This window comes from Paramormyrops kingsleyae, chromosome 2 (genome assembly GCF_048594095.1).
Source record: "Paramormyrops kingsleyae isolate MSU_618 chromosome 2, PKINGS_0.4, whole genome shotgun sequence".
In the NCBI taxonomy this organism is placed as follows: Eukaryota; Metazoa; Chordata; class Actinopteri; order Osteoglossiformes; family Mormyridae; genus Paramormyrops; species Paramormyrops kingsleyae.
The window spans coordinates 4913742-4938967 of record NC_132798.1 but is presented as its reverse complement, the minus strand read 5'-3'; the positions used below and the strand labels follow the sequence as shown (position 1 = coordinate 4938967).

At 42.9% G+C, this 25226-nt stretch overlaps 2 protein-coding genes and 1 long non-coding RNA gene across 4 annotated transcripts in view; 1 reads left to right on the top strand and 2 right to left on the bottom strand.

The window, feature by feature from the left end:
• Positions 1-10420, bottom strand: part of LOC111857557 (calsenilin-like) — a 43695-nt gene extending 33275 nt beyond the window's left edge. The window contains exons 1-2 of one of the 2 annotated variants that reach the window (XM_072704228.1): positions 8991-9014; positions 8833-8896 (exon numbers count right to left, since the gene is read on the bottom strand). In XM_072704228.1, coding sequence (XP_072560329.1) covers positions 8833-8877 — 45 coding nt within the window. In that variant the 5' untranslated portion in view covers positions 8878-8896; positions 8991-9014. Of the gene's footprint in view, positions 1-8832; positions 8897-8990; positions 9015-10329 lie in introns of those variants that run through there. The other variant, XM_072704235.1, reaches the window with a different exon arrangement.
• Positions 1961-10782, top strand: LOC111857558 (uncharacterized). The gene is made up of 5 exons (XR_002841376.2): positions 1961-2089; positions 2163-2419; positions 2606-2908; positions 4291-4332; positions 10346-10782. It is a non-coding gene; the product is annotated as an uncharacterized lncRNA (long non-coding RNA).
• Positions 10783-21828: 11046 nt separating this feature from the next.
• On the bottom strand, positions 21829-24841 carry LOC111857483 (proliferating cell nuclear antigen). The gene is made up of 6 exons (XM_023838405.2): positions 24444-24841; positions 23424-23521; positions 23189-23256; positions 22900-23094; positions 22686-22809; positions 21829-22601 (listed from the first exon to the last, which is right to left on the bottom strand). Exons 1-6 carry the CDS (start codon positions 24662-24664, stop codon positions 22525-22527), a joined length of 783 nt encoding a protein of 260 aa, XP_023694173.1. The 5' UTR covers positions 24665-24841; the 3' UTR covers positions 21829-22524.
• Positions 24842-25226: the final 385 nt, after the last annotated feature.

Sequence of the window (25226 nt, the reverse complement as noted above, 5' to 3'; positions counted from 1 at the left end):
CTAATGGCCTTCAAACTTTCAGAACTCCAGCTTCTTAAATATGTATTTATATTTAAACATTTAACTAATGGGGGAAAACCACAAGTGTCTCTCTACTGTGGCCCAGCAAGTGTGAGCAAAGAGAGGAGACACAGACGAATGGCCTCTGGGGGAAAATGAAAAACGTAAAAATTACATAAAACCCGCTTTACCCAAAATAAGCCTCTGTAACTATTTTTGCACTTTCTACAGTGATGGAGCAAATGGGCAGCATTATATAATAGCCATGAGGGGGGGGTGTGGGGGGGGGGAACAAACCTACACACCCTTTAATCAGAAAGCCCTTTCATGTGCACAGAAGAGAAAAAATAGTTAAATATAGAATGGAAAATAATTATGCTCAGGCAAGACCAGCTGGGTATCAACATATAAAAAGAGAGAGTGGGGGGGTTGTATTATTTCAGTGTTCATGTCTATAATACTGTGTAATACTTATATACAGCAGTGAGGGATAGATACTGGGTGAGGTATTCGCCATCGATTCTGGCCATCCAGCTGTGTTTAGGGGCTGATGGGCTCCGGAATGAGGCCTGAGTGACAGTTAAAGAGTAAAGTGGGTGGGGGGGCGGGGGGGGGGGCATGCAGTTATAAATCCAGCAGCAGCAGAGGGGCAAGCAGCCACTTCTCATACATAAACAGGGCAGAGGAGGCAGATCTGATCCTTCCCTCCAAACGGAAAGCGAAGGCTGAGCAGGAACATGAAGGACGTAGTGGACACAGGCCACACCCTCAAACCACACCTGGCCAATGGGCCTCAGCCACCGGAGGCCGCGCTCAGGCTACATCATGCTGCTTAAGGGCAAATTCACAAAAAAAACACAAATGTTATTAATAAGAGAAATTTCACTTTTTGTTTTAAAGATCTATCTATGGACCATCTTTGTCGGGGGAACGCGGAGGTCTACCCCCGGCTGATAAGCAAAGAATGTGGGGGTGCAGCCTGAATGGGCCTTAACCCCTACCCAGCCCAAACCATAACCATTGGCTTGTATCACGAAGCGGGGTTACTGTCTAATCGGGGTAACTTGTCGGATTTAAGGAACCACAGTTTAAATGGACTTCATATTCGTTCACTTACATTTTGCCCAGACTACCTTAAATCCGACAAGTTACCCCAATAATCCAGTAACCCCGCCACATAGTGCAGGCCACATAAGTAGCCAAACAAATAGAATTTCTACTTTTTTCATTGCAGTCACAGATTTTTGTAAAATACAGTTTTCCCATATGGGGGGAAAAAAAACGGGTATTCATCACGTTGTGGGGACATTTGGTCTACACACACACACACAACACACACACACAAACGCATTTGTATTCATATCTTTGTAGGGACTGTCCATTCAATTCAGTGGGCATAATCCTAATTCTCAACTATGATGACAACCAAATGATGCTCGAAAAATGGTCCCCACAATGTCAATACAACAGGTTTGTATCACACTGTGGGGGAATTTGGTCTCTAAAATGTAATACATATATATATATATATATATATATATATATATATATATATATATATATATATATATATATATATATATATATATATATGACCCCCCTCTCCACACACAAGAGAGGGGGGGGTTAGAACACTCATCCCCAAAGATGTGCGACAACAGCACTACCAACTAAGCCATCGCCCCAGCCTGCTTTAAACGTCCACACATCTAATTAAACAAAGCAGCCAACCTCTAAGATCTTTTAAAACGTAATTAAAATAAGCATTCATCAAAAATAAAACTAATAACTAAGCAGCAATGTTAGATGTGTTACCAGAGCATAACAATTTACTACCAACTAAAATATATTAGCAGATACAGTCTCATTCATTCATTATAGCAACAATTATGCAGCGAGAATAAAAGCTGTTTCTGTGATTTATGTTTGGCTGGCTTGGCGTGGGCAGGGCCTCTTGGGGGGGGTTTGGCGGCATCGCAGGTGACATGGTTGTGGGCTGGTGGCAGCGAGTCTTTGCTGGACAGGCGCATGAAGGTCCAACGGGAGACGCCCGAGCTGGGGAATGTCAGCACAGATCGGGACATTTCAGGTGTGAGGAGGTGTCACATAGAGATTTGTTTATTGTTTTTCTAAAGAATTATTTCTATAATCCTTTTTCTTAGATTTTCCTCCCTCCAAAGTAGGTGTGAAAAACTTGCCCTCTACGTGATTGGATGCGAGTCTGAGAAGAACCCGCCGATGGACACGTCAGACGGAAGGCTGTCCGAACGGCCCGCAGTGGTGAAAACGGTCGCTATGGAGAGCGAGTGCAGAGGGCCGGGGCGAGGAATGGGGTCAACTGGCAGCCGCCCGGCGACACATCTGCCCCGGCACCTCTAATGGCTGAAATAACTCTGTGGCATAAATGCCTTCTGCAAGCGTGAGTGCGTGGGAATGCGATTATACTGTTTGTGTGTTATTAGAGGGGTCTTAATGGATCTTTAAGTGGATTAGTCTGGTGTTAATATGTGTCGGGGTGTGTATCCATGGCTTGGGTCAGAATACAGGTGGCCCACCCACCCCCCAAGTGTAAAACCCACACTGCAGCCTCTCGCCATCATTACAGGACCGTGACTGCTGCATGCCATGGACCCAGCCGGCCTTCCACAGCTTCTGCTGATTCACCCTCGGTGTGGAGGTTTTCGTTTCCGCCCAGAAGCGGTGCTATATATGGGCCAGTCAATTATTCAACGTTGTTGGACTCCAGTGACTCTACACTGGCCACTTCCACCTCCCTTCTGCCAGATGGAATCAGACCTTAAGCAGATCCTAAGCATTTGGGCCAAAAGTTTCAAGGACGGTTTTTACCTGCAGGTATTTAGGATCCTCACCAGCAGATAATTACGCGCCGAAAGCTGCTACGATGAAGGTACTGATGCTCTAATTCCCCAGGTTCTACCTCCAATGCACATCTTTAACATGTAGACGCTAAGTGTTTGTCAATGGTGGTGCTATTTCCTGTTATTTATAGTCATGTATTGTCGGCTGCTAAACTTATTGTGTTGAATTATGCTGGCACTGTGGTCTATGGGAAGTACATACGTATGAATTATATGCCTCATACCTTTCTCTGCCCTTAACACAGAGTAAATTACTTGTCGTTATTGCCTAAGAAATGGTCTTGGTCAGCCTGTCCTGCTCCCTCTGACGTTGCTTTAACCCAAAGATCGTGCCCACAGCAGACATCCCACCTTAGACATAGATTTCAGGAAGGTGGATGATGGACAACTGGGGGTGGGGGAGTGTTGGCTAGACTTGGGTGGTATTGTGGTATTACCATGGTATTTTTGTTTGGAAATACCCGCTCAGAATAGTGTTGTTTTTTTCAATTCCGCCAAAATACCATGTACCCCGGTACGATGTTGGTATAATGTTACAGCAGTGAAACCTCTTGCCGGGTAAAATGACTGCCACTGAATAGCTGAAAGTCACAATTCCGGGACATTATGCGCCACAGGGACAGCGAGAGTGGGGATCCAGGGTCTTATCCGCCCCCTACATGGCACTGGGGGGGGGGGGCATGATTTTGTTGGTCAAAAAAAGAGGGCGGCAAAAAAAAAAAAAACATCAGGAAAAGACCAAAACACCAAAATATCCCTGGGTGTATTTCAGACTGTGCCTGTCCTCCCCCCAACTCAGGACAGCAGGCACCAGCGTATTTCAAAACACAGACTGGTACTGTGATGGTTGCCAGGCATCTCAAAACATCCCACAATGTTTTACCATCCCTGTGCTTTTGATGCGGAAGTTCTGGGAAAATGACGAGTGCTAGAAATGGATTTTTGAAAAATGCATGTCACATTTGATAAAAATACACACTCAGCAATGATATAATAATAACGCCCCCTCCCCCATGCCCATGCCGATTTACTTCTCTGTCAAACCCCACCCTGTCAGAAAGGGAAACGGGGGTGGACTAAAAACCTGCTCTCCCCACCACAGGACAGGGCTCATCCACCCAGCTCCAGACTCCCATTATCAATGCCCCCCCCCCATTTCATCAGCGGGTAAAAGGCCCCAGATGCTCATGGCACTGCTAGCCACATACTCCTGGCCTCGCTGCCGGGGGGGGGGGGGGACATTGGAAGAGAAGCTGACTGCATGAGGGTTAACTGTCTGAAAACACCCGATGGCACGCGCGCTCATAAACATGGCACAGAGGCAGAGTGATGCATGCAGAGATACTGTCAGCTCCACTCCAAGGGCCCCTGACTCACTGCACTGTACATACTGTAATCCCAAACCCCCCAGACGCAGCAGGCGGCTCCAGCCACAGAGCGACGGATCCCACGGGTGAGTCATATCACAGACAACAATCTTGTCAGACCAACTGAGGAGATGGGGGCGAGTGGCGGGAAGGGGAGACGAGGGAGACAACTGAAGTGGCGAGAGCGAGAGGGTGATAGGGTGAGAGGCGGGCTGGGGAAATGGGTGTGAGCGGCAAACAGCAGGTAGGGGAGAGGAAGGGGGTGGTGGATGGGCTACCAGGCAACCGGGGAAACGGGGGGTGAGTGACCAATGGGCTACCAGGCAACCGGGGAAACGGGGGTGAGTGACCAATGGGCTACCAGGCAACCGGGGAAACGGTGGTGAGTGACCAATGGGCTACCAGGCAACCGGGGAAACGGGGGTGAGTGACCAATGGGCTACCAGGCAACCGGGGAAACGGGGGTGAGTGACCAATGGGCTACCAGCTGACTCTTTAACCTGCTTTGAAGTCCTGCTTACAGTCAGGCATTAAATGTAAAAGGAGTTCTCAGCAGTGTTAGGAGATCAAGACGAGAAAGAAACATGACCAGAATGTCACAGTCTATTGTACAGGCCGCATCCGGGAAAAGAATACAGGCAAAAGGAGGAGAAACACGAAAAAGGGAAGCAGACCCACAAAGCACTCGAACCGCATCCCAATAGCAACTGCTGTAAACGTGCCATAATGATCACGTGCGTGTGTTACCGTGTGACTATGCTAAAGCATGCACCTTCAAGGTGAGGCCTACGTGTCGTCACCAAGCATCTGCAAGTGGGCGGCCTGCTGCTCCGCGTGCTCATGTGAAACTGTTTAGGGGGTCTGGGCCACCTGAGCGTCAGCATGCTGTTGTGTCAGGTCCCATCTTGCGTACACGCATCCTGTCGCATCTCATATTTAACGGAATCGAAGCATTGGGAGGTCAAGGAACCAAACGTGGCCAAATGTTAGTAAATTCAATTTCCACAATGTAACAGTGGTGGAGGAAGTACTGAAGCTTAGTACTTAAGTAAAAGTACAAATATCCTGCAAAATATGTACTCAAGTAAAAGTAGAAGTGCTACATCAACAATCTTACTTAAGTGAAAGTACTAAGTACTTACTTTTAAGTTTACTTTAAAGTATTTTTTTAAGTAAAAGTACTCATACAATGGTTTGTCTCAACGTTTGGGGTGTGCCATTTTGTAAAAGAATAGTAGATATACTGACTTACGCCTCTACCAATGTCATTGCTCGTAATAATTACAAGCAACTAAACAGTATATGTGTATTGGCTCTGGGTCCATGTTGAATGTCTCGTCTTCTTGAAATCAAGCCAGTCTACCAGCTCGTGCTGCTAACTGACTAACTGGCGTGCTCTGCCCTCATTGGAGCTAATGAAGCCACCTGATTGGTAGGAAATGGCAGACAACACCAGAACGCAATAGGCTAACTATTTTTTCATGCAAGATTCTGAGGAAATTGTGTTCATAAAATGTAACGACTAACGGCATAAATTGTAGAAATGTAGTGGAGTAGAAAGTACAGATAATTGCCGCAAAATGTAATGGAGTAAAATAAAAAGTATGCATTATTATTTTTACTTAAGTAAAGTACAGATACGTAAAAATGTACTTAAGTACAGTAACGAAGTACAAATACTTCGTTACATTCCACCACTGCAATGTAAGCTACTTTGGAAGTGCTGCAAGGTGCCTACTACCAATAGGAAAATACGTGTTAAGGTAATGATCCCACGCAAACCAAATAACAGGGAAGAAATGAGGAAGTTCAGACAAGCTGACTTCAGGTCACATGACAGTGTTCCAGAACTGGCCAATAAATGCAGAGGGTCTCATCCCACTGCCAGAGATGTTCTGCCTACAATAAAATTCTGAAATGTACCACTTTACGGCAAACAGCACAAAACTGGACAATGCATTTTATATCAGCCTCCCATATCAATCAATCATGATAATCGTAACTTGTGTTGAAAAAGAAACACGAAAAACTCTATAAATTGGCAAGCTTAGTAGCATTTGTGTGTGTGTTTCCATCCAGGAGCTCGTCTGCATGTGCTGATTTACAGTCTGTTCGTCACTTAGCACAAAGTGGAAATGCTCCCCACTGAGCGCAATAACACAGAAGCGCCACCGGAGACACTAAATGGACACTATGGGAGCTGTGGACAGATCCATTCCCAAGTTCATTCAGGAAGTCGGCTCTGCACAATAGTGTTAGTGTTCAAAAAGAGAGCACATTGACAACTGTTTATTCCAAAAGAACATCTAGCACTTAATATTCCTGGGGGGGAAATGCTCTTCTGCTGATGGATTGTCTCTCTTCAAGTTATTTAAAAACCTCTTCAGGTGTCTTATTCAAGCTGACATCGATTGCCTGCATGATACACCACTGAGGTAAGACGCAGCTGGCGTCCAGCGACAGATTCACACCTTCAGCACCGGCGCCCAGAGTGTAGCACCTTCAAAACGTATCCCGCCGGCAGGTCCACAATAAAGCCATTATTCCCAACTCAAAACAGGCGACCGTTAAAAATAGCGATGGGGGCCGCTGGGCCTATAGGTCAGTGTGCAGCCACAGCGAGCATCCAACCTGCTCCATCTTCCTGTCCCCAGGAGGCAAGGGTCTCACTTAACCTCTGCCGCTGCCTAATTATTAACGAGAGCTCGTCTGTCTCCCAGGGACCTGCCGCTGACCTGCCGGGTGCTTCCACCGCGTCGATCCATTCAGACAATTGTAGTTGGGAACAATAAAGCGATAATAACAAGGTACTTGTGGATTCGATCAGAAAATAACGCAGCACACGCTTTCATATGCGTGACTACACAGCAGATAGCATATTCACATATTCACATTTGCTGATGTATAATCTTGAATAATACGCAGCTGTCAAAAGCATATACTGAATTGTTTTAGGCATTGTTCACTTCATCTGACTCATATTTCACAAATCCAAACAAACCCAGGGGGCGTTATGCATCGAACCCGGCTGCATCACTGCGGGTATGAGGTATGTGTCCATCCACACCATAACCTACTTTACGTACATTTCACTCGGATCGCCCTATTGGCCCCAGCGCGCTGATCACACAGTAATACACCACTTTATGAACCAGAATTGTTATGTGATTAATTGACTGGATGAGCCCCCTGTGTCAAAATGACATCTCAAAGGGGTCAGTATTCAAATAATGAATGAAAGAATGAATGAATGAATGAATGAATATTTGAAGAAATGGGAACAGTTGAGGTTTAATCTGAGTTACAGAGCAACAGGGTTGCCAACTCTCACGCATCTGGAGTGGCACTCACGCATTCAGACTCTCATGCTCACGCAAGAAATCTTAGGGCAAATCTATATTATTCCATTATGAACCTAAAATTAGCTACATCATAAGCAGTGGGGTAGTTTGGAGACCTTCCAGACTATTTACAAGGTAAGAAAATTTGTATACATGTAATGTGTGTGCAGACTTGTCTCGAATTGAAAATCTCATGCCAGCCAGGTGACCAAACTTGGTCACCCTGCAGCAGGAGCGACACGCATGATCGCTAAGTTCTGCACCAGTATGTAGAGTCTGTCCCATTTCCTTTAAACAACCCAGATACAACTTGTTCCATTGATCCATCTTTGATAACCGCCTGTCCAAACACAAGGTCAGCCTGAAGCCCATCACATAGGGCAGGATAATTTAGACACACCATTGCACCTGTGTGTTTTTCGAACTAAGACTCTAAACCTGCACAAAGACAGACACGACATGCAAACCCCGGACACAGAGAGCAGGGGTGGAATTCAAAGCAACATTTCTACTCACCGAGCCTCTGTGCACGATTCCAAGCGTGTCACTAAATGCCTAATGTCGCTATGCAGTTTTGGTTTGGTCTATCACTGCACTTAATATCTCCAAAAATTACTTCTTTTATTTTATGTAAAAAATTTCATTGAATCACTGTCACTTATGCAATTGTTCAAAAGCTATGAGCAGAAAAAAAAGTGCTTCACACCATTTCATGTGTTTCCTGATTTGTAGGATGGAACTTAATGTGCATCTTAATGTTATGTTCTTGGCTCACAGAAAGGTGACTGTTGCACAGCCAGACCTGATACAGAGGCTTAGGGGCACAACAGCAGTTCATTCCTCTGGTCACTTTTCAACAGCTGTATCAATGACAAATCAGTGATGAAACAGCAGAAAAGCTGTCAAGAAAAACTGATAGGAAATATATTCCCCCACATCATATGGGGGGGATTATATATATATATATTGAACATGTTTTTTTTCTGTTATAAGTATACATATAATTATAGCAGCGATTTCAAAGTTCTGATCACGTGATTACAGACCAAAAGCCTTCCATAAATATCGAACACCTACAGACCGAGTTACACTTTCCTGTGAATCCACTCCAGCGTCTGAAACAGAACATCCCACGTGAGGGTTTTTCAGGTTTTGACAACTTTACAATCCACCTGCTTAAAGACATAAAAAAGCACATCGGGGGCAATGTTTGTCAAGATGGCGCCTCGCGCTTACTATACTAACCAGGTAAAGCCACCGGTGCATTGATCCCCTTTCTCCTACCAGCATCGATCTCTCCAGCTGTGGCCTGGGTGAACACGATTAGGTCAACATGAAATAATATTCATTCGCTTTATTCAGCTTGAGTTCCAAACTGATTTTCTAAGATAAATATTTCTTACTCATCACTGAAACTACTGTTTATCAGTTCATTGAACAAATGAAGAGTGACGTATTTGACCGCGATAATTAATTCATTAGGCCTATATTCTAAATCGTTAGTCTTAATTGGACCATTTGATTATGATACTAACGTTAGAAATATCAAATTGAGTAATAAACCATAATTATTTTTAGACCTATTAAACAGACATCATCCTTCAAACGTCTAAATTACATTTTAATTACAATGTAAACTCCTCAAATGAGAAGTAGTACAAATGTATATATAATGTAAATATTCATTACATTTAATTGTTTTATTCAGGTTATTTGACCAGTTCATGTTTTGTTAAAAAAAATAAAAGTCAAAACATTTTATTTAGGAAAGTAAGATGTTTGATTAAACTACTGAAACAATCCGCTGGAATTCAGAGCGTAATTAGTGAAATCAGAAATTGGATGTGTAAACTAGCAAAGTCAACGTTAATCAGAATGGAATCAAGAATCACAAAATAGAATAAAACAACCAGTTTAGAATATCGGCTGCTGTAAGAAATGCGTCGAGGAAGTTCATAACCTATAATTTACACATAAACGAATTTGTCTTTTGAAGGAATGAAGGAATAAACAAGTGGGTGGGCTTCGGAGCATCGGAAGCTGCGGATCAAGCGGATCCGCGCACTGAGACGATTCCTGACGCACCAAAGCGCTGGAGTGTCAGCTCGGGGCTGACTGCCCATACTGACCTCCTTAGGCGTCTGAAACAGCCGCTGAACGGAGCGGTGCACCCGCCATGAGAGACGGGGGGAAGCGCCAAATGACACTAACACGGAAGCCCAGAATGTTTCTGAAATGTGTCCAAAAAAATCGCTAAACATATAAGAATAACAGCATTGAATCTCTAAATAACTATAACCTACATAACACGCGTTGCAAAGATATAACCTAACAAGGACTACAATGCTGGATCTCCAAACAGATGCGAACTTAAATTGCATGCAAACAGGATTATGTATAACGATAGGACAGACCTTAATCAAGGTAACCGAACCCTATCCAAAGCACTATCGTGCTCTTTGGATGTCATAAACACAAAAGCAGTTTTAAGTAAATGAAACTCGGCCAAAAGAACAAAAAAAAAAAAAAAGAAGCGAACCGAACTTTAAATGAGACAGTCGATTATCAGTAATGTACCTATTCAAATGAATACAGATTCATTTTAATCTTTCTTTAAAGACTATTTAAAAGCTGTCTAATAATAAGGATTGAACCATAGTATTCAAACGTTTATATTAAAAATTCTGATATCATGTACATTTCAGGTATTTCCATTGTTAGTATTGTTCATGTAATATTTACCTGCATGTTGTTTTAGGCGATACCTTCCTGCGTGAAAGCCGAAGACTGCGCTGACTTCTCACGATCTCTGGATCGACCCCTCTCTTCACTGCTGGAACGCGACTAAATGGCCCGGCTTTTCACTGCCTCGCTCTACAGGGAAAGCTGGAAGGGGGATTCCCTCCTTCGTCTTGCCGGATTCCCAATCAGCACAGCATGTACTATAAACATGCTAATGAAACACACATAAAAGTTGACCATCAATTAACGCAAATTAACCTGATTTAGTTTTATTTTTTAAGTCGTGCAGTCACGGTTTGGCGCTAGCACAACCAAAACAAAATATCAAAACCGGTATCTATGTTTGTATTCGGTTAATGCACATGGCAGAGTTGCTTGTTTCGTTAATTTCATTCGCATTTTTCCGAGTAACTCTAAATAAAAAGAAACATACACCAAAGGCGTGAAGATCTTGCAGAATGGAAATGAAAATAATTTAGAAATCCCCTAAACATGTTTGCATCATTTTTGAAAGACCTTGAGGCTAAAATTAGTGGCTAAAATGGGTAAATTCTACAGAAGATGAACTAATATTATCAGGTAACCAACACAGTCTAGCGGAATAGGTCCATCGTATAACGGAATAATCTATTAAAGTCAAAAGTCACAGACAAGGTATTGTAAGATGGGTCCATACTAGAGAAAGGTTACTCATGTCACACTCAGATTCAAAACCGCGATTCTTCCATAACCGTTTCTCATATGAAAGTAAAACCATTTAAAAACAAATCAAATATATATCATTTGTCATCTCTACCATATAGTTACATGAAGTCTGCCCGTCCATCAGTTCCAAAATCCATCCATTCAAGACATTGTCATATTTGTGTACTAAATGAAAACAGAACTAACACGAAATATTTGATTTTTTGAAACTTTCAGTTTATAAATGCAACTACGTATTTATATCAAGGTGTGCGGAACGTTTTTAAACTGTTAAGAGAATATACATCTAATTGTGCTGGAAATGACTGCCCTGCCCTGCTCTTCATCAGGCTGGTTCCAGATGGTTCTTTGTTAGATGTACTAATATGCACGCCCACACTTAAGGATAATTATATTAATTGCTTTTATGAACAAAAAAATGTAATAATGCTATTACAGTTATTCTTGGTGTACTTAATTGGACTGGAAGATAAATCTACCCAAAACGACCTGGAAATAAGCGGGTCAGAAGGATAATTATATGAGTTCTATAGAATGTTTTGAACATTCACACTAATGGTCTACCATAGAAGCACTTTTGTTAAAGTCATCCGCCATTTCCGTGAACAAATCTGATTCACCGCTTTCGTCGCCTGTCAGTGTCTCCAGTGCTGAGTGGGAAGAGTTGCAGAGAACCACCTAGATAGGAAGAGTGACGCTCTGTGACCCTCTGTCATAAAATAACTATACCGTCCGCTTCTTGATGCTACTTTTAGTTAGGAGGGTTTTCTGTAAAACAACTGCAGCATGTGTAGCCTGCAGCAAAACTGCACGATAACTGGAAGGTTCTGTTCTCCTTTTGTCGCGGAGTACCCAGGTCAGTTCATGACTACCGCCTTGTCTTGCAGGCAAGCAGCCCTTGTGTCCATTTCATTCTGCTCACAAGTTCCAGTTCAACAGACCATTGATTGCCGCAATGACCAGTATGACCCTAATTCCTCTACACCGTTCAACGTATACATTAATAGGCCTATTGGAAGAATTTATTAGAAAAATACTGTGCACAAATAGCTTACCTAAGTTTTCAATAATATCCCTGGTATAACAAAAAAGGAATACTTCAGCGCAATCGGGTTTGTTTTCAGTCCTAAGTTGATTTTACTTAGGCTATATATTCTAATAATAGTTCTAATACTGAAACATTCCTTCTTGACATGCACAGCCAACTTTATTAAAACAGAAGGATAAATGCCTATTTGTCAAGTAGCGGGGTGGAAATGATTCTTTTGTAATCTGTTTATGTGATGTTTTCTATTATAGTATTGTATAAACTGCGCTAGCACCAAATAATTTCAGAAAATGCTTTCCGAGAAATTATGCATTAGGAATCAGACATAACTAAGGGATTGTCAGTGGCTTATTGTGGGGGGGGGGGGGTATGTAGTCATGGAAACTGTTGCTAAGTAGAGGAGGCAGAGATGCTTAGAAGGAGAGAGACGGAGATGAAGAAAAGCGGGAGAGAGACGCTAAGCCGAAGTGAAAGGAGGAGACGCGAGAGAGAGAGAGCAAGAGAGAGAGAGAGAGGGCATAATGGCGAGATTAGTGAAAATGAGAGAGGGAAAGGGACTGAACAGCGAACTAAGAGAAAATGTGAGAGGGGGATCGCACGGAAGCAGCTGGGTTTCAGTATTGAAGCGCACCGCTACATTGGGCAGTAGAGACAGAGGGAAACAGAGGGAATGAGTTCGGCAACAGATGTGTCACTTAGCACATATAAATCCTATTAATCATTATTGCAGATGGGGAAATTGACTATGTCAACACGACCCATAATTGATGTGTCCATTAGCGAAATAACCAAATATAGGGTATACACACGTTCATGAGATTTATAAAACAAAGAATAAAGGATCTCTTTTCTCCTGTGTGATGATGACATCCCTAAATTAGTACGTAGCATGACTTGATGGCGCATCGTGCCAAATGCTTTTCTGATATTACAGCGATACTATTATGAAGAACACTTTCCACACGTCGGTCTGTCTGTCTCTGGGTTTTGGCTCAGCTGACTGGTCTGTCTCGCCTCCGCAGAATATGTGGTTATTTTTATCCCACGTAGATTCAGCTAGAGCATGCGTTTGAGGTCCCTGAAGGAGAAAGACCTCATAATTCTTCATTTAAAGTGTGTATAAGCCCCACGATTCATACACACACAAACATGCACATTAAGAAGATGCAACACTGTTTCTCTCTTATACCATGCAATGCATGCAGATACCATATAAAAGTGCATTTTAGTGGATTCTTTTCAAATTAAATAATATTATGGACTTCGATTTCAGAAGGAGAAAATGTGACTGTGTGAGTCTGTAATTCAGATTTTTAAGGACCTCATTAGTTCCGTATCGGAACTTACAACCTTTGACTCTCTTAACACTGTAATTTCAAACTATTAAAAAATGCAGATTTAGAGCTGGTCATTAAATTATACCTTTTGAATTCATTCAGTTTTCCAATTCATTGTCTAAAAATGCTCATAAATCATTTAACCCTATGCACTTAAGATTGGGAGCTCCCCAATGCGTTAATATTCATTTTCATAAGCACTAAAGCTTTTTAATGGACTGGACAATTGGTTCATCATGAATACAAGCATAGTTCAATATAAATATCATGTATGAATATATTAGCTATCTATGTTAGCGTCAATAAACGAGGGAAGCTGATAGTAACTGCCTTACAAAGGTAATTGGAATGGCTTTACACAATATGGCTGCGAATGGGTTAAATGGTAGAAAATTTAAATACTTATCAAAGACTGAGAATAGGCTACTGGAAATATGCAGCAGTACTTAACTATCCTGAATAATAAAGAGACACAGCCAGCACTTTTTTGCATGTCCCAGAAACTCCATGTCCCAGAAATCCCTGTGCACAAAGCATTCAATTTAATCCATTCTTTGTTACATAAATTGAAATGTGACCCAATGATCTGAAAATCATTGTTATTTTTCAATACCCACTTTTGGTGCAGCTTCTAATTGATTTCATTAAGTTGTCCAGTTCACAATGTTGCAATGACTATGAACAAATAATTCAATGAAACTGTGATGACATACAAGGAGAGCAGTCACAATAAAGAAGACCTGAATATCTTTAAATATTATCCTCGGGTTCATTTGACGATCCTTGATTGTCTTGCTGCCCCCTGACACCATTTTAGAAGACTGCCACATGTAGGAATCACTGTGGTCCTAAATTTATGTTAATTTGTGTATTATTTGCCTTAATTCAGTATACCAATGAACCCCAAAATATATTGTGATGCTTTTATAACCATAATGAGCACTCAGCACTCATCCTGAAGTCCTCTGAGCTCTCTTTAGATCCTGGCGTGACAAATTGCACTAATGTATAGACCGTATTCAGAGGATTTTAAAAATTAAATAGCCATCCAGACATCATCATGGTGATTGTATTTGAAGGGTTCGCTTGTTACCTGTTTATTTACATACCTGGTAATATTAACCTTGTTTAGACAGCTATTGAATCTTAAGTCATTTTTTTGTACTTGGAGCTAATTTTTATTTATAAACTTGATGTTACATAGATTGATTTTTCCATCCATCATCCAATCACTTATCCAGTATACGGTCATGTGATCCCCAGCCTCAAGATATAACTTTGTTGATCCCTAGGGGAGAATATATTTGTTGTTTAGTAGCATTATAGGAATAAAACTCCAAACAACTCCCCCCTCCCCAAATAAATACATAACTGGGGAGTGTATAGGACAGTGCAGGTGATTCAAGTAGAAGCACAGATGGTACATAATTCAACACAGTTTAGTTGGATTAGTGCCCTACAGACCAGGTGGAGTTAGGGACATAGAAACTGGAAGCACTGTGGAAAGCAGTGGCCGTAGACGTCAAGGAGCATCTAAAGCCTCAGTACAATCAACCTTTGGATTGAATGAGCCTCATGACTCAGATGGAGTGCATTTTATTTGTCTTCTCTGCAGCACCACAAAATCCACGACTGAGCAAACTTTCCGCAACCTACCAGCCTTCCTTCACCCAGACATTTAACACCTCTGTCTCGGGTCAGAGCTAATCCAGGGTGGGTAATTTCATATGCAGCACCAAACTGTTGACATTTATTCAGCTGTATAAGCTTATGACTGTGCAGAAGTAAAAAAAAGAGAGGCTTTGGGTCCCAGCGGCCTGGGAATACAGAGGGGCAGTGATTAGGGGTCACTGGCGGTCATTCTGAGAAGAATCTGGGTCACAAAGAGCACGGGAGCAGATGTTTGATGTTTGCTTTTTGGGGGGGGGGGCATCTTGTTTACCCTGTGTGTTAACGCACATACCTGATACACACATAAGCTATTATTTTGTCTACCTATAGTGTATCAACAAAAAATACGCAAAGTTGCATAATGCCAGCATACTACACAATTATAACCATACAACACTATTGATTTACTGAGCCTTGATAGTAAACAACTGCGTTCAAGCAACTGACCAAAGAAACAACTGCTAAATCTGTGCATAATACCTGTTAGCTAGTCAGGTAGAACACTTAGAGCACAATTTACCTAATGCAAGAGAAGCCATCTCTTTTTTCGACTGGCATAGATGTCCAAATTGCCAATTAATTGCAATTTTGACTCAGGTGACTTGGGGGGCACTGCCCCCACTGTGCTTCACTGCCCTCTGCTGCCCCCCCCCCCCCCCCAAACTCCACCCATGCATCTCTGTCTCTCCCCATTTGTGGGGAATTTGCTGATGTTATAAATGATTATTGTAATTAGGGGAGCTGTTCAGTGTCGGGGTCGCTGAACATAGAAAGGAGGAATCTGCAGCCTCAGGCAAAGAGTAGCGGAAAACATGACATCGGGCATGTTGGGCTGATTAAACAGGTCAGCTGGTTTTCTGCACGCACTGCAGGACATTAGACTTCTTTAGAAAAACTTCTCTTCCTTCACTGATGCATTTAAATTCATTTATTTAATAAATACTTTTGTCCGAAGCAGAGTACAAGCATACAGTTGTCAAGGAGCCAAGCAGGGGGTCGGCCAGACAGGCTGAGCTTCCAGTGAAGGACCAGTAACAAGTGTAAGTCAGCATCAGAGCAAGAGCTACACGATGTAGTACACATATGGAAAGGACATCTTACAGGAGAGCTATTCTGATTAAAAACGCCATGAAGATTAGGTTCCTACGGCATTTACCTATTTAGCAGAAACTTTTGTCCAAAGCAAAGTGAGGCAGACGGGTTTAGCAGTAGAGGGATTCAAACCTGCACCTCTAATGTCTGCTGTGCTGCTGAGAGAAACGCAAGACAGAGCGGCTGGGATTCATAACGACACATAATCGAGGGCTAACCCTTGTGTAGCATGGCTTGTCATTTCAGAGACAACATACTTTTTCTGGGGAATAATTACATCCATACAGAAGCCGATGTAGTCAAACGGATTGAGAGAACCCACCGATATCCTCGCCCTGCAAGCCCACAAAGGCAGGCCCAGCACTGTGGGGCCCACGAAGGCAGGCCCAGCACTGTGGGGCTCACGAAGGCAGGCCCAGCACTGTGGGCCCCACGAAGGCAGGCCCAGCACTGTGGGCCCCACGAAGGCAGGCCCAGCACTGTGGGGCCCACGAAGGCAGGCCCAGCACTGTGGGGCCCACAAAGGCAGGCCCAGCACTGTGGGGCTCCTGCTGTTTCTCGTCATCACATTGCGACAGAGGTGAGGTTAGAGGGCTGCTACTGGACAGGAAGCTTTGCTTGGTGACCAGCTCTACAAAGCTGTGGACTGACTGGAACACAGGAGGGGAACACAACTGCACACATATATACTTCATGCTTGCATGGAGGTCCTGTCTTCCCTTGTCCTGCACTTTATATGTAGAGAGAGGTGTGATTAATGTCACCAGAGATCAGTATAAATGCAGTGAGGCATTGGTTTTGAAACCAGATGAGGGTGTGACCTAACACACAACAACTGATTGGCCAGTGGTGGAATGTAAACAACAAAGGCAATCACATGTGAGAACTCACATGGCCGTTAGTACAGCTTTGGGCTCTATATCCAAGCAGCAGATTTGCTTTTTCATGTGCTTCATACACTTGGATTATACCAGTGGAGTTAAGACAGCTCTCCCGCCTTGAGCCCAGTGCTGTCTGAGGTATGGTTCTGGAGCCCTGCATTGAGTCATCCAAATAACATGATTCTTACATATGAAAAATAAGGACAAGTTTTGATTAGATGAAGATTCGAGTGTAAAAAATTGACCGTTCCTAAACTACGTGATGGCTTCCGAACTTTCATGTGCAACTGCATATCTGGACAGGGACATGTAAGTCAGTGTACCAAACTATTGTTTGCTAAACAAAACAAGCAGCTACATCTTTAAAAACCAGATCGGCGTTATTCTAACCTCAATCAAGCTGGAACGGGGACTGGATTAAAGACTAAGACATCAATAAGCTGGAAATGTCATGCTAAATATTATTGTACTAGTGCCACAGATTTTTGCTGATAAAAATGCATGACACAAGTGCATACTGATCTCCCATATGCATCTTTCAATTCATCCTGCCTCTCAGTCTTTATTGCGTTTTCCCCAGAAGTCATCTATTTTATCAGAGTCTGTGCTCAGAATGACAAAATACAAAAATATAATCTTAGCATATAATTTGTGGTGATTAAAAAAAAAAAAAAAACTGTGTGGTAGATAAATTTTATTCTGGACATTTATAAATGGCGATGATAGAAGTAGAGACTATGCCAGGAACACCTTTGTGAACATGGGCAGTCACTACAAAGCTCAACATCTGACCATTGCACATGTAACGTAAATCTGTAACAGGACACTGAACCTGTGAATTGTACATAAACGGGGATGTATTCAAGCATGCCTGTATGCATTAAAGTCACAGACCATGTGAGCAGATTGTTATACGATTGGGAGATTCCTGGTCTGCCGGTGTCGGCTGGTGGATAATAACTGTCTTCTCCATCATCCTCCTACTCACAATACGAACAACAATAAACAAACATTCTTCATTTGCCATTTGCACAAGTACAGGTACATTGGGATGCTGCTTTTAGTCAACCTCATCTCGCTTGCCATAGCTTGGGGGGTGGGGGGTCACAGTGCAGGGCCCCTGGAGCTGGGGGTTAAGGGCCCACGGACATGTGACTGTTCTGTTCCAGCTGCAGCTCAAACCAGTGATCTGCTGATCCCAGGCATGGAGGGTGAACCTGTGGAGCCACTCACCACCCCCCCTTATGATCCACATAATATCATTGTTATCATCATCATCATCATTCTTCTTATTATATTATTATTTGTAGTCGTGGTGGTTGTCAGAGGTGTATGTTTTAGTGACGCTCTCACCATGACCCTCCATCAGGAAGATCTCTATTAGGGGAGAAGCAGCCAGCCGCCTCCTCAGTGATGCTCCAGAGGGGTGTTTGCTCACTAGTCCAGCACTGAATGCTTGATCTGCCAGCTGTCCCACTAAACCATTCCATGTACTGTAACACTGCATGCTGACCTGGCCATTGGCATCTGTCACCACTAATCTACTGTCCCTGTCCTCCATTCCTCTTTGTGATGTTCTGAAAAAACAAACCGAAGTCGCAGTCAACATGAAAACTGGTGATAGCTGGGGGAACTTAAAAATGGTATATAGAACAAGCCAGTATATGAGTGCAGTAAACCTCTTAGGTAAGTTTCTTCCACATAAACCCATATCTCTTTGTATTGCTACTGAAGAGAAGTCAGAAGAATAGCACAATATAATAATAATAATAATAATAATAATAATAATAATATAATAATAATAATAATAATAATAATAATAATAGATACTTTATTGATCCCCGTGGGGAAATTGTTTTTACGCCTCCCTCAACTTGCTCTTTGTAGAGTGAGCTGTCCGCGAAGGGCAGCCACCCGTAGCGGCGCCCAGGGAGCTGGGGATTGAGGGTCTTGCTCAAGGACCCGCAGACGTGCTGAGGCTGGGCTTGAACCGGCGACCTTGTGATTACAGGCACACGGCTTAGCCCACTGAGCCACACGCTGCCAATATATAATAACTATGATTACAATTACAAGCACAGTATACTTTGATATCTACATGCAAAACCCTGAATACAAAAGAAAGGCTTACATGGCACACACACACACACACACACACACACACACAGGTTTGTAATTGTCTTTGTGGGGACTCTTCATTCATTCCTATGGGCAAAACGACGACCTTAACCTCTACCCAGCCCTAACCTTAACCATAAGTAACCAAACAAAATATGAGACTTATGGAATTTTTAGTTTTTTGATTGCAGCCACAGATTTTTATAAAATTGAGCTTCCCTTTGCACGGACCGAAACATCAACATAACAGGTTTTAATCACATTGTCATAACACACACACACGCACACACACACACACACACACACTGTCAGATACACCCTACACGTGGCCTTTGCGGCACACCTGTGTCCCCATCCATTTTTAACTGTTTTACTTTTTAATTCCCCCACTTTCTGGAATCTTTATCTGTCATGGTTTAATTAAATATTGAAGGGACTAAGGGTCTCCCAGGACATTGCACTGCTTTCTCTATTAGCATTACAGAAGCTGATAGGTTAATTACATCTCCCATCCTCTTCTTCTCCTCATGCAACCTTTCGACTTTGAACTATTTCATTTGCACAAGATTAAAAGGCTGAATTCAGCACTTTTACCACTTAACCTTAAAACTACCAGAAGCCTGTTTCCCGATGTGAAGTCCAGGTTAATGGTTTTGCATTTGAAACTCAGTTAGCGAGGGCTGGTAGTGATTAATGAGGGTCATTAGTCTTCTGACCACCCATTTTGCTTCCATCAGTCAGGTGGGAAGTCGCATGTAATGATTTAGCGATTCAAACTGCATACCCAGAACTTCATAATGACCGTTCTTGTTACTGCAAAACTCATAATCTGACTTCAAGTTGGGATTTCCACCCCCAGATTAAACTAAAACAGATGACATAGAGAGCTGGCACAGGGATTACAGAACCATTTTAATCTGTAATCCACTATAATCATACAAAGGTTCCAGATGCTGAGATAGTGTCCGTCCTAATCCAGAGTGACACTTATTCAGAAACTCAAGCCACACTGTAGCAGCCAAGCCACCTTCAAAGGGCTGTACTTTCTGTGGGACAGGCTCAGATAATGAATGAAGTGACATCCATCTTCCAGAACGCTTATTCCGTTCAGGGTTGGGGTGGATAAATATACCATTAAACGAGGTTTACTGACTGGTAACAGCGTTCATTTATCTGATGTCTTAATCCAGGGAGACATACAAATATCACAGTAAAAGTACAAAATTTAAAAGTACAAAATCCCATCCTTGGTTTCCTGAGATGCAATCCAGACTCTCCGGGACACTTTTCCTAAATAATTTTTTAGATGATAAATGGATGGACTGATGGACACAGTAGATACATCAGCTACCCTCTGACCTGTATACATTCCATCCATCCATTTTCTGTAACTGCTGATCTTGTCACGGGTTGCAGGGGGTCCAGAGCCTATGGGCACAAGGCAGGGAACAACCCAGGATGGGGTGCCAACCCTTTGCAGGGATGCATTCCAAAATTTCAAATATTAATGGTTATTTTTAATGTTGACGCTTCATTCATAAAGAGAGCACCATCTGGTGGACGGAATGTATAGCAATCGCAAATGATTCTGTTCATGGTTCAAGATATTTTCTAAAAATTGTCATAATTCTCAATTGAATTGAGGCTAATCAGCCATATCGTTTTAACTTGGTGCCTGTTAATGTATCAACTGATCCAGGGACATTAAATTTAGCTCTGGGCTACTTCTGGGGTGAGTAAAAACCTATTGTGTTCACTGAGTAAACGCGCATACAGATTAAAAATGGGCAGCTTCATTGTTTACTCAGCATCTAAATAGCTTTGTGTCAAGCAGCATGAAATTAACAGAATGTTATTGCTCTCGCTCCATTTACTGAACCTGGCGTCAAAAGGAATATTTTATATAATGGATACAAAGACATTTTACCCCAACATCCCTAAATATATAAAAATTATAAATTAAAATGCACAGCAAATGAGTTCCAAGGTCACAGGAGACCTTTGGTTGATCTACAGCACACATGCTGCTGGAAAATTGGCAAGATCAAGTACACTGAGCAGGGAACAAGCTAATAATAATGAAACGTTTCTCGAAGCCCCTGGGGAAGTCTCTGTCTACCCCACATTTCCCTACATGAGACATGTGTAAGAAAGAGCAAGTGTGACAGTGAAGGGGGGCCCACCTGCAGCAGCATGGAGCTGGGGGTTCAAGGACCCACAGATGTGCGACTGTTCTACGAAGACCAGACGCAAGCAAACAACCTTCTGGCCACAAGCACAGGGGTTTAGCCTCCTGAGCCAGATATCACCCCTAGCTAATCCCCAAAACTGAGAGGAATGAGAGTCAACACATGCGATAAGCACTTTCTTTGGGGTCATCTTAGACAAAAGAATCCACCAAGAAACACTGTTAGCTACAGCTTCGTGACCTTTGAAGGTAAGAGCAATGTAAGGTCCCCCCCCCACCCCCCCAGACAGGACGTGATTCCATCACAACACACAATGCTAAGCCTTCAAAGTCATATTCCTGAACTACGGCGATAAACCCACACAAACACAGGACCGAACACAAACCCTTAGAAGTACAGGACTAATGCTACCCACCCGACCACCACGAAGATTTTTATACCACAAAAAGCAACTATCCTTTGTCACTGTAATGTTTTATTGCAAGCGTACAGAATGCTGATCTGTGGAATATAGAGTCTTTAACAAAGACACCATCTAACAACGAACAAATAATGAGATGGTTTCACATGGTTCATTATTAGAATATTCCGGAACAAACAGAGAATACAAAACCAGGTGGCAAAACAGCGATATTTACACATTATCTACAGGTCTGGACAAGCAATCAATCTAAGAGCGAGAGCAGGGGAGACTAGAGAAGCAGGGAACGAGTGCATTTCATCAACAGACTGTATGTCAAAAAGCTTCAGAATTCAGATAAAAAGACATTTACACACAAAACTCATGTATTCCGTGCAAGCTTCCCCCTGCCCCCCCTCCCCCAACATCATGCTCAAAGTACACTAATGGGCCGGTGAAGATGCAAGCGGCATCGCTGGCAAGACGGAGCTGCCCGTATGCAGGACACCATGGACTTCAGCAACACTGCTAGAAAAACAGGAACTCGATGAACGACAGTAAATGGTCCCCAGTTACTGTCAGTGCCAGTGAATCACAGTCAGAGGGTTGAGAGAGGAGGGGGAAAAGTAGAAACCTAAAATATAAGAAATGGGAGATTCCAGGACCAGGAGACATCCAACTGCCACCCCAGATATCGTCAAGCGCTTCTTTCATCTGCCACCCCAGAAGGGCCACACTTCTCTCCGACCCATATCTACGAAGCCTCTTCGTCGATCTTGGGTGCCAGGTAGTATTTCACGTGTCCCATGTCAGCGATCTTGTACTCCACCACTGCAAAAAAGAACACTTAAGGTAAGCTCAGCCTTTCTTCATCCATGTAAAGCCTACAGTCCTTTGGAGTGTCGAAGAGCTCACCCAGGGGAATATCGGCGGACATGCTGAGGGTGACCGTCTTCGACAGCGGCGTGGCCTTCGTGAAGAAGTTCAGGTAGTTGAGAGCAAAGATGAGCTGAACTGGCTCGTTCATTTCAATAGTCACCTAAGGAGGGAGAGGAAAATAGCATCAGACCAATTTCCAGATGGTCATACCACCGTAATGCAGTGCATGGGACACATCAGGGAGACCTACAGCCTCTTCCTCCTTGTCGACACTGCTGGTCTGAGACAGCTTGACATTTCCGGTGCCCAGTTCTCCAGTCGCTGAGAACTTCACCCCGTCCTTTGCACACGAGATCATGACAGCGTCCCCAATCTGGGACAGATCCCGGCAGATGCGTGCAAACTCCCCAGAGGGCATCTTCACAACACAGCTATACTCCTGCTCCTAAAGATCAAAGACGGTGGTTAGCAGGGTGACAAGGCCAAGGCCAGAAAAAAAAACACAATACTGTATCCACGGAAACAAACTCATCACTTACAGGGATCCCAAGCTGCTCAACATCCAAGTCCATGAGCTTCATCTCATAATCGGACACCTTCTCCTGGTCTGAGAGGGGGAGGGGAAGCTTAGATTTCCACTGCTTGTAGGACTTACATGTATGTTTTCCCCCAATTAGAGATAAAACAACCAGTATATGCAGTACTTATGAAATCTACAATGTACTTTTATAAAAAAAGGTATTGTTTCAAAAGTAAATCCCGATTATAACTCACTTGGAGTCTCGAAAACCAAGGCCAACGTGTCTGCGTTGTCCTCAGCTCTCAAAGTTATGATATCTTCATTTCCGGCACATTTAAGTATCTTTGACATGCTGCAAAAGCAAAGACATTTAATGAAACTGAATAATCAACTATCCTGCTAACTATTAAGGTGCTTATTTACATTAACCAGCTATAGCACATTCAAAATGGGCATTATGGGCAATTTGTGAATCGTTCTTCAACGTTATGGGTGTCGGGGCCGAGGGACGTGCACCCCCAACATTTCGTTTGTATCCATTCACTCCCCCCACCCTAATAAACGGACCTTTGTATTCAAACAATTAAACTATGCCCTCCCATATCAAGGCCTCCCCTACACCGTTGTGTGTGTGTGTGTGTGTGTGTGTGTGTGTGTGTGTGTATGTATGTATGTATGTATGTATGTATGTGTATATGTGTATATGTATATATATATATATATATATGTATATATATATATATATATATATATATATATATATACATACATATATATATATATACACATATATATACATACATATATACATATACACACACACACACACACACACACGCGCGCTGTTATAGCATATCGTATCATTCGTAGAAAACAGGCTCCCATTTCTGAATGACTGAAGAATTCGCGCCAAGAAACGTCCAATCAGGGAAGGTGCCGCCAAGAAGACGTCACGAGCCATCCTTTAAATGGCGCCTTTCCGTCTTTTCACAACTGCTCACAAAAAATGCTCAGATGTGCACAATTTGTTCTTCGCAACAGAGTAAATCCCTGCAAAACTAATTTTCTTGATTCTTACAGCTGCTGCCTGAGGCCCCTAAAAATACGCTGCAGCACACACTATTCTGAAAAACAGCGAGAAGCAAGAAACTGATCGTGTAGAAGAAAATGATTAGCTTGCAATCATTAGTACTCCTCGCTGAGTAAAACAAAAGTTTACATTCTGTATCTACATTAACCATGCATCAGAGTGCCATCCTTTAGAAAGCTGTCACCTGCTTAAATTGACCCCCATGGCCAGGTTGCGGTCACAGCGGTAGGAGTCGAAGCCGTCGCTGCGAAGGGTGAGCTGCACAAGAGAGACATGAGACGAATCCATGCTTTGGAGGGATATACCAGAGGAGCTCACATCCCAACATGCCTCGGTGATCAAGTCTTTCAGCGCCTCAAGGACCTTCTTCAAAATTGAACCTTGAACCAGTCGAGCCTCAAACATTATTGCTGTAGCTGTGCGTATATATAGCTAAAATGATAAATAAAGCCCGGTGTTTATCAAAATAATCCAAGCAAGTGACAGTAAGTACACTACCCGGCGTACTCAAGACAAAGCAGAGAAATGCTTCTCCCGCGCCGCGGACTTGGTTTAAGGAACCCGCGGGTTATCTCCGTCATTTCCGGTAAGAGGCTCCTCCCAGCTTCCCGTTCTGCGTACTGAGTCAACGCGTCAGGCATGCTGGAACTACTCGTGCTCATTTCTGTAGGAAGTAGTTACTGGCCCCTTGGTTTTCCAGTTCCTTTATTTAGTCTAATTAGTCAGTTGTCTCATCGGTATAAAATAGAAAGTAAATAATGAAGAGAGGTTACAAAAAAAGACACTCTTGCACCCATCTTCCAGCTGTTTTTAAACCCCTTGTGGCTGAATAATTTGCATTCATATTAATAAAGTGTCCCTTCGTCAGCCAGAGCAATAACCAGAATCTCTGCATCTGAATTCTCTGCATCAGTCACAGCCTGGGCCCGAGTTGTTACGGTACCTATTTCATTCATTTATTTATTTT